At 41.1% G+C, this 10,620-nt stretch overlaps 1 protein-coding gene across 1 annotated transcript; it reads left to right on the top strand.

The window, feature by feature from the left end:
* The first annotated feature begins 7,008 nt into the window (after positions 1 to 7,008).
* On the top strand, positions 7,009 to 8,928 carry LOC119728032 (E3 ubiquitin-protein ligase TRIM71-like). Its single transcript, XM_038200112.1, has one exon. The coding sequence runs from the start codon at positions 7,009 to 7,011 to the stop codon at positions 8,926 to 8,928; it is 1,920 nt and encodes a 639-aa protein (XP_038056040.1).
* The last annotated feature ends 1,692 nt before the right edge of the window (positions 8,929 to 10,620 follow it).

The raw sequence follows: 10,620 nt of genomic DNA, 5'->3' as shown, positions 1-10,620 counted from the left end.
GTCACAGTCAGTGTCGCGTTATAATTTCGGGGGCCTGTTTGGGATCAACGAAGGGTCGATGCATTGCTTCAAATATTGTGATCTTGAACGCAGTCACACAAAAAATCGACAAAACGGATCGCCGGTCCGTACGGAAAAATTAGGACGACCTGAAGTGCTTGATTTGGCGGAAGAAATTCTCCGTATTTTTCTATGGACGTGGAGCCATTTTGGCGTCGCGGGAGACCGCGGTCTCGGAACCTTTCAGGAGCGAACATTTCTCGGAGGCCGATTTAAACATATAGATGGTTGACCAACTAAAAGTTGAATCGACTTTTTCCTCGCAGACGGTCTCGCAAATTGTAAGAAGTTCAAGTTTACGTTTGTTGAAGAGTCCAATACTGAAACTTAATTATGACCTTCCTCCATCATTCACACCGTTTGTAATTTTATGGTAACACTCAACATTTTCATTGCAAATGACAACTTCACGTTTGATTACATTATGATGATACATTTGATACATTATCGTGTCAAAACTGTACAATCAGCCTTCGCCTGTGTACTATGGTAACCTTTTCACTACATTCTCCCGGCAATGCGGCGACTGCCTCACAAAATGCCAATTTAACAGACCAACGGGAACATTTACAGACAGTTATCAGGGTACATAATTATCATGTGCGTAAATCGGTGGGGAACAGGGGGACCCCCCCCCCACATTTTAAAGCGGGGACATTGTTTGATCCCCCCGCCCCCACTTTTTCTTCCCCGAATAAAAATTGTAGCCTACTACAAAAATTCTATTGCTCAGAATACCGTGTAGCTGATTCAATTACCCCAAGCTCGAAAATGATGTTTAAAAGATGATCTTTTGCTCAAATTGGTTTTAGTGGTCAGAAATTGCCTCAGATCACACCACCAAAAAATTGCTTTTCTATAACTGCATGTCTCCTCAATGATCCCCCATTTACATTTAACTGCCCACATTTTCATCCCCAACACTACGCCCTATATACCCGATCTATGATCGGGTAAATCAGCTTGTTTAATATAGCTCTATGGTTGGCCTACACAACGTTATGGGAAAGTTTTTATTGTAAGCCAAATTAGGACCGAATTATGGGACTTTCTGCTGTCCCCACAGCGTTTTCGGTCCCACAAATGTGTGAGTAGGCCTATGGTGTACTCTCCAGCAATACAGTCAGAAAGAGAAATCGTGGAAGAAATCATGGATAATAAGTTGAGAAAAAGAAAAGGGTTGAATGTTTCTTGATTAGTATAACAGTTTTTGATAAAAAAAATCTATTTGAAGATTGAAGGGACCGTAACTTCTTAAATTCGCTATTCAACTCACAAAATTGAATTTACTACTGTAACGTTGTAAATATGGTCATCACTGTTTGTAATGTAATAATAATAAGAAAAGTCCATAAGTTTTATATTAGGTAATATCAAATGTCTTAAATCTTAATGAAGCAAATTTTTCCAATTTTCATTTTGTAAAAGTTCACTGTATATGAAACACAATGGCATGTGACTATGTAAATATTCAATTCAAAGCTTTGCACATTTTGCATGTTTTGTTAATTCCTTGGGTCACAAACCGTCAACCTATCACACAAATCATTTGTGCAATGTCCATTTTGTGCTTCCGTAGTAAACACAAACAGACTGCCTCATTGAACTCTAAACTTGAATCAATAGCGTTTGTATTGTTGGTACTGGAATAGTGTACATGACGTTGGCTTATAGCCTACATAATGATATGTACATAAAAGTGTACATGTCCGTGCCGGTCGTGTACAGTGAGATTAAAATAGCAACTGGTTTTTCCCATGATGAGTTAGGGGCCATTCAGAATTTTCAATGTTTTAAAATTTCGATCTTTTTTTCCAAATTGTGGGTGGGTGGGTCAAGCTAAATAATTGAAAATCGAAATTCACTTTCCATGGAAAAAAAGATAAAAAAAACAAAGAAAGATAGATCTTTTGACTTGCCTGAACTACGCGCAAGCGTTCCGATATCGCGATACGTGTTTCTTTTCCAACTTCGTCCCCTGTATGTACTGTACATGTACGTCATGTAAGTGTATATAGACCCACTGTGGCATGAGAGGGAGGTGATTTTTCAGTAGACTTGGACGCCGGGCGTTTGTAGCGGTTAGGCCGTGTAGAGGCAGCAGGGTACCAGGTGTACTAGATTGGCTCTATAACACGCCGCGGGCGTCGATTACCAATCGCTATAAAAACTGCACTACTCAACCACTGGACTTCAAGACTACGAGGACCGCAGCCTGTGATGTGATGTCTGCCCAAACCTGATGTTTTTCTTTCGCTCGTACCCCCCGCCCTGCAAACAGGGCGGGGGGGGGGGGGGGGGGGGGGTACGAGTGAATGTTTTTCTCAGCTACCTCACGTGACAGGCACAACCTCGTATGTCACATGTCATCCACCTCATCCAGAAAACGACAAAACCACGGTCATCTTTGTGGCTTCCAAAACTGCAACCTGTCATTCCCAACAGCATATCAGCTGGCAAAACACAAGAAAACTGAAGGTCACCAGTGCAAAAGAGGAAGACCAACAACTTCACGCCGTCACTGAACTAGACACACATGTACATGGGTATACATGTTCATGTTCAAGTATATGCACATGCCAGTGCATGTACATGTACATGTTCAGTTTTTTATTAATCAAAATTAGGGGTGGGTGGGTGGGTCAAAATAATTTGGAAAAAAAGTCGAAATTTTAAAACATTGACAATTCTGAATGGCCCCTTATTGCCATTACTATCTTTAAACCAAGTATGCATAAAATATAATTTTGTCAGTTACTTTTTGGATAGCTGCAAATGATCTACTCTTCCTTTAATTACATTTGGCAAGCAAGTTCCTGGTCTTGTTCAGGAGTTTACCTATTACCTTCATCAGCCGGTCAGTATAGAGTACCAAAGTCTGACGTCAGCTGAATTTGTTCTGATTCACGCGCTGGTTCGTGCGCTGATGTCTCCACACACTTTAGCTATGCGCGACACCCAGAATACGCGGCACACTTCGGTACTCTATGCTCTTTGAGATATGGTGGACCCAACTCGAGGGCGCTTACCTAGTTAGTCTTGGTAAACCCCTTTGTATTTACCCAAATTTTACCAAGACCGCAAAGCACCCACCTGATGTGTCCGTCTTGTCTCATTAAGGCTAATATTGTCTACACGTGGTTTTTAAATCTATATACAGATTGAAGGTGCTCAATTTTAATGGACCTAAGGTTTCAAAATTTCCAAATTATTATATCTCACCCACAGATTCTGTCTCTGGCATTCACTATTTTTACTGTCTTGCCACGTGCACATGTGGCAGGGCAAAAGTTGCACTTGTGATTTTTCATAGTGTATTAAAAAAGAGTAGCCCCCCTTAGAAAAGAAATCATTTTAGTCGAAGTTTAGATGCCCCCCCCCTTTCTTGGAAGTGTGTCCCCCTGTTTGTTTACTTCAGCAAACATGTTCCTCCTATATAAGCTTCCCCATGTTAGACCCTCATTTAATTTAGTTCAGCAGACCAGCAGAGAGACAAGTTAACATTTTAGTCTTTTATTTTCCTCCTACCTGGAGAGTGGTTTCCCTGTTTGGGTTGTCTGTTTGTCCATTCATTGTTTTTTTTAGTTCATTTTTGTGCTTTTAGAGTGATTTTCTAATAGTGCTATGTGGGTTTTTTTTGGTTCCCTTGGTTTACTTTTTTTCTATCAATCCATTTTTTAAACCTTAGTTTTTTCTCTTATTCTCCTAAAATTCTATCCAAGTGCTTATTTTTCTCCTTGGAAAATTCCTTTTTGAGTTTTTTTATTCGTTGTTTGATCCAGATTTAGATTTCTTTTGAAGTATTTGAGAAAAAGGTCTTTTTATTTAAGAATTTAAATTGTTTTTTGCAGGTGAAGGATTTTTTTGTTATGAGACTAATTAAATTTTTGAGAAGTTTATTTTGTTTCATTGATTCCTTTTCTTCTTTGTCCCAGTTTCTAAAGGTAAATCACGACCTAATCATTTGAACCAGGATTTTTAGTGAGCCATTTTTTGGCCGTTACAGCAGCCAAAAAGACAATGACTAAAAAGACTGTTCAAGGCTGACAAAGTACTATGTACTTAGCAACCAACATAGCAACAGCATTGTATGCACAGTATACATATTATAGGTTTTACATGTTGCGCGTTTTGTTCCCACGTGCTTCAAAGTTAGGGTCAAACATTTCACGAAGGGGTAGTATAATGTATTGCAAACGTGGAAGGAAATTTTCAATTACTAATACATACTGAAATAGAAGTACATTTTTATGAGATTTCAATTAAATTAATCATTTTTCTCTCAAAAGCAAGCAGAGTCTGTGGGTGGGGCGATATAAAACAAATATTGACTGCTTCACACTTGTAGTGAAACTAGCCTCCCTCGGTGATCCATGGATCATTCCATCTCCCTGGGTGTCACCTCAGGAACAAAGAACGATGCATGGATCATCTCAGGAGGCTAGTTTTACCATTCCAACCAGTCATTTGTGCATTTTCTTTTTGCTTGAAGCAACACAAGTGCTCAAAATTTAAAGACGGGTGCTTAACAACAAACTTGATGAAGTTTTAGCTCTGTGAATGCTGTGTATTCAGAAGAATCAATCTTCTAGGATCTCAATTTCAATTCAAAAACTGCTGGGTCATATTTTGAATTGCGCCCAAAATCAGCATCCGAGCCGAGTTCTCATTCAGCTGATTGCAGCTATGTGATGTCACATGATAACCCATGAATGATAGCAACCTTGCACGTGTGTGTGTCGTGTCAACGCTTGTGCGCATCCATTCACAGATTTGCCCAATTACAAACCAACTACTAACGGAAATTTCCAGAAATGTGTCATTTGACATATATTTGGAAACGGCCTTCTTATATTGTTTTCTTCACAATGACAGCATGTTATGCCAGAAAGAATAACTTCACAGGCAGTCCGACTAGCTTTACTAAGGGTTGCTTTTCTTTTTTTATTGTAATATTCCTACTTGGGCCTCGATCATTTTTGGATGGACTCTGATGTTCTTTAAATAATGGGCTATTCTTGTGGCCAAGATTTAACAAAAAGCCAAGCCCCCTTACCCCTACCATCTGCTAGTTTTTCTACTACAACTGGTAACAGTCATTCCTATTGTAGGCATGCATGAAACGTAGGGTATTTTTCCTAATTTTTAGCTTTGTATCCAAAGGCGTCACCAGGATTTTTTCTAGAGGGGGGCAAAACATAATTTCCCCCCAAAACTCTTGTATTTCTCAACATATTCTCGATTGATCAGTTTTAGTGGGGGGCAGAGACATCCCCCCCAACCAATTAAATTTTCACTGCTATGACTTCATGCCTCTTTTTCTTTTTTGGTTTTTTTTTTTGGGGGGGGGAGCGCCCCCCTCCCCTCGCGACGCCCATGTTTGTATCGTGGATACCTTAATAGATCCTACTTTCAGTTCTTATTTTCAACCCTCCTTTTTCCATTTTCATATCTTTCAAAGTATAAAATCGTAGGCCTATTTGTAGGCATTTTTAACAGTTATACATGCAAAAGGAGTTATAACAATGCATGCAGTGGTGATATTTGTGCAATGTCCATTTTGTGCTTCCGTAGACAGAGTTAGGTTGCCTGTTTGAACTGTGGACTTGAATTTCAATATCATTTGCAGCATTGTTAGTGTGTAGGCCTATATTGAACTTGAGTAAAGATCATTATCATAGCGTTGCTATTTTTACAGTACTGTGTGACAAAAATAGCAACTGGTTTTTCCAGTGTTGAGTAAAGGAGTGAATTAATTAGCTGTTGTTGCACCATTCATCGCTTGAAGAGGCCTGACATGTACACGTATAAACCTAGGCTTACAGAACTTTACAACTTGCAAGTTAATTGATGGTAGTTTTGCCATCCTTTTCTTTTTTTTTTACATTTGACGGAAGTTTCACGTTTGTGGTGGGAAACTGTGGCTAACTGTTGATCCAAATAAAGTAGGTGAGTTTTGGCGTTTTGGCTGGATTTTGCACGAGTCTTTGCTTTTTGTGTGTTTCGCTTTGTTTTTGAACATGTCAAATGTAGCCTATAGGCCTACCAGGAAAATTATGCATGAGATTTGCATCAATGTTTAGCATTTCAGTGCATGTGATGCACGAGTTGGTATGTTTGTTATAAACATGATGCTTTTAAAAAAAATCGAATTCTCTTTTCTGAATTGAAGCCTGAAATCTGAGTCTATGTCTTTTGTCATTTTCACACCAGGGCCTACTCTCATTTTATTATTTCCTTATCAAGATATCGGCCATATATCTGTGTAATGAAGAACAGTAAACGGCCGCTGTTTATTGTTAACTCCCAATGAGTTAGTGTGCAGTCAATTAGTCAGTGTCAATACAAATGTATCCCAGTCTGGTGTGCTGTAAAAGAGATGGGTTAGGGCATAGGGGTGTGCACTTATGGGTAGTACAGTAACTGGGTACCCTATTGAAAAAAATATGGGCACCCATTTGAAAAAAAAATACAGGTACCCGGGTACCCGTTAAAGAAACCCAAGCCAAACATTTAAATCTGGGAAGTTGCTGTTCAGATTGTTCATAAAGGTCTGCATGATAATACTACCACATCGGTGCGGCAATACGGCTAGATAGGGTGTATACAGTGAGCTCTTTAGCTATGTGGTGAAAACTGCAACTTTTGCAAGCATCATAAAACGTGAAATTGGTTTTGGTTTTCCATGAATCCTGTTGTTCATTTTGAAATTTTCCAACAGACTTTCAAACATTTCTTTTTCATTGACTGAGAAGTTAAATAATTTGCAAAGTTGATTACGGGTACTCGATTCCATAATCTGGATTCGGTTCCTGAGATTAACTTTCGGCGGTACTTGGGTACCCGGTTCTGATGCACAACCATACGGGGCCATCACATGTTTGTTATAATTTTGAGCTTTTTCAGACACGGAGGTTTGTTCTGTTTTGATTAGGTCACACTTGAAATATGGCGGAGGCTGCAGCCAAAACAGTGTGGAAGATCAGCCAGGGGCATCTGGAATGTCCGATCTGTTGCTGTCTTTTCAAGGATCCCAAGATGCTGGACTGTCTGCACAGCTTCTGCCTGAAGTGTCTGGAAGAGATGATGAGCAAACAGAAGACAGAGACAGAGAAGATAACATGTCCAGTCTGCAGGAGAGAGACGCAAGTTCCTGATGGAGGATTGCAGAGTCTAGCTTCGTCTTTCTTTCTTAGTTCTCTTGTCGATGAGGTCAAACAACAGGAGGCGGTATTAGGAGAAGCATCGGCACCTACCACCATATGTGACTGTGGAGAAGGCAAGGAGGCCACTTGGAGGTGTCTTGATTGTAGTGATAACCTCTGCCAGGAATGCCGGAAAGCCCATGGGAGGGTCAAGTCCACCAGAGACCATCAAATCATTTCATTGGGAGATTGGCAGGAATCAAAGATGCCACCAGCAGAACATAGCAAACCCATCACCCGAATGTGTACGATCCACACTGACCATCCTCTGTGTTTCTTCTGTGACACATGCAACACCTTAATCTGCTCAATGTGTGCCGCATTAGATCATCGGTCGGCAGAGCACAATTTCCTAAAGATTGATGACCTGATCAGGTCCTTCCGCAGTGAGGTCGAAAACATACTGCAGAAGTTCGAGAAGAGCAGGCAGCACTTCAAATCTACTGAAAAGTCAATCGAACATGCACGAAAAAGATTACAAAAGAAACTGGCTCAGGCTCGTAGTGATATTGATGCAAAAGCGGAGGCAGAGATCACTAAAATCAGAAACAAAGCAAAGCTTCTCACCGACAAGGTCGATGAAATCGGTCAGGAGAGAGACAGTGAGTACGAAAAGGCGCTGATGAACAATCGTGAACAGATGGAACGCGCAGATCAGACCATCGCGGCAGTAAATGACTTGATGAGACAAGCCGATGATTTCGAGCTTTTGGAGCTCAAGCTGAAGGTGATGCACAACTTGGAATTCCAGAAGGAGCTCAAGTGTGAACCAGCGAATCATGGTCCGTCGTTCATTGGTGTCAGATGTCAAGACATTGTGAGTGATGCAGATCTTGGGGAGGTCTGTGTCAGCGAGAAATGGCAGTTAAAGGAAGAGTTTGGCAAAGAAGGTACCGGTGACGAGGAATTTTACTTCGCCAGGGGTGTTGCGTGTTTCAGAAACGGGGACATCCTAGTAACTGACATAACTATGAAACGGATATCGTTGTTTAGCTCAACTGGAAGGTATAAAGCATCGGTTGCTAAAGGAGATGTTAGGCATCAGTTGGAAGGTCCTTATGGCATTGCTGTGACCAATGATGATCTGCTTTTTGTCACGGACAAAAAGAAAGTGAAGGTTTTTGACACTGAGCTCCAGTTTGTTCGCGAGTTTACACCTTCGGTTGACGATGCCGATGGGCTATCAGAGAGTAATCTCACTGCTGTTGCTGTTGACAGTCAACGAGTAGCAGTTGCTGACTGGGGGAGAAAGGTCATCAGTGTCCACAACCTGGACGGATCGTTGATTTCAAGCATCTCGAATAACATGCTTGACTATGACTTGGCAATAAGCAATTTCGGCTGTTTAGTCTTCACAAACTTTGAGGGCCAAAGTTTGCTGTGCGTCAACTTTGAAGGTAAAGAGATGTTCAATGTCAAGACATTAGTGAATGGCAAAGCTGCTAAGGCAAGTGGTGTCCTGTGTGATGATGATGAGACCATCTATGCTGTTGTTCATTCTGGCAATAGGGGTGGCTCTGCAGTGCAGCGTTACGATTCAAATGGTGCATTCGTAGCAACAGTTGCTCAAGGGTTGTACAATCCGTTAGGAATGGCCTTCACCCCCACTGGCGACGTAGTTGTCACAGAGATACACTCCGTTAAGATCTTTGAGCGGATGTGATTTGCTTGATTATGGCCCTCCGAAAAAGCTAACCGCTGTACTTGAACCGGGGCTAACCTGCATCCAATGATTTGCCTTACACATTACAATAAATATGCACAGGCTAGGTGACAAACTTTAAGCTATGATATCATCACTTCATTTACATACAGCCAATTATAGCACGCAGTGGTTCGGGAAGTAATGAATAATCATTTAGTTATAACCAGCGACCCGATTTAGCCGCATTAAACAAATGATGATTAGCCAATCAGCATGTAGTACCGTACGTAAAGAGCTAGCTAGCGGCGAGTTGCACGTGCGAGCGACCCGCGCACACACAAGCCAAAATTGGGTCGTCAGTCGATTATACAGTCGATCAATCCTTCAGATTGATAAATGGTTCATGAATATTGCATAGGTACATACAGCAACATTTTGAGAATTTCATTATAAATTTGGTTTGAGTATTCACTAGAGTTGACAGCAACTAGCTGCGCAGTTACTTTATGAATAAGCTTCTTGAGTGACAGGCAAATAGACCGCCCCGGAGGCCATCTGGCCGAGCGACTCAGCCGCCGCAAAAGCATGTATTGTTAATGGATGTCTGACATAGTCAGTGAGCCGAAATGCAAAAGTTGTCGCTGTTTTAATTTGTTGGGTACATACATCAAATTTTTCCACAATCGGAAATATTTGGTTTCTTCAGCAAGCAGACATACTAAATTTACATGGTGTACAGATATTATGTTAACTTCAGTACCCGTTTCTTTTAGGAGTTGTAGTTTCAGAAAGTAGAGGGTGTATGCATTAGCCTATATACATGTACCCATCTGTGTGTGAGTACAGCGCATATTTCAATGCTGGTCGTATGTATGGAGGATGGCAATTTACTTTGTAATGATTTGTAATGAAGGCCCCGCAGAACATTACCTGTTGTAGTTGAACCAGGGCTATTTAGATCTGCTACATTCCTGAAATTATAATATCTACCCAGATTGTAAAACCCGTTCGAAATTGGATTAACTGGTAACATTGGTGTGTTATCAGTTAATCTCCCTCATTGCATTTCGGCATGTGCGTTGGCCCCATAGAGCTATATTAAATTACTAGAGCGCTAACTCGTCATTCTGCGCGCGGAGACGCTTTGAAGCCGTCCTGGGACCAGACATTTTGAATTCATGTGCGTGTTTGTAGAACATAATGAAATTAGATAGATTGAAGTTTGAAAGTGTACTCTACATGCAAAGGGCAAGTAGAACATACACAAACAACTTAAGCACGTCATGACAGTTAAAAAAATGTCACGGCAAAAAGCATCTGTAGCGAATACGCGCACGCGTTGCACTGTTTGCGTAGAGCAAAATGACAACGCTCATTTGCTGATCGTGCGTGTCGGTTTTGGGCATATTGGCTTCGATAACGCACCTGCAGGGAATACAAACGCAGATATGCAAATAGCCGTACAAAAGCCGTACAAAATTTCTAGGTCTCCATAGATTTATGCACAAACATGGATGCGCCCAGCAGGCATTACTTTGTACGCAAAGTTAGCGCTCTAGTAATTTAATATAGCTCTGTGGTTTGCCTACACAACGTTATGGGGAAGTTTTTTATTGTTAGGCAAATTAGGACCGAGTTATGGGCACTTTCTGCTGTCCCCACAGCGTTTTCGGTCCCCACAAATGTGTAAGTAAGCCTATGGTGTACTCT

The sequence above is a fragment of the Patiria miniata genome, unplaced genomic scaffold (genome assembly GCF_015706575.1).
Source record: "Patiria miniata isolate m_02_andy unplaced genomic scaffold, ASM1570657v1 HiC_scaffold_20, whole genome shotgun sequence".
Classification (NCBI taxonomy): Eukaryota; Metazoa; Echinodermata; class Asteroidea; order Valvatida; family Asterinidae; genus Patiria; species Patiria miniata.
The sequence above is the reverse complement of the archived record's forward strand: the minus strand, read 5'-3'. Positions and strand labels throughout refer to the sequence as shown.

Coding starts and splice junctions, on each gene's coding strand:
- LOC119728032 (XM_038200112.1), top strand. CDS start 7,009: ATGGCGGAGGCTGCAGCCAAAACAGTGTGGAAGATCAGCCAGGGGCAT.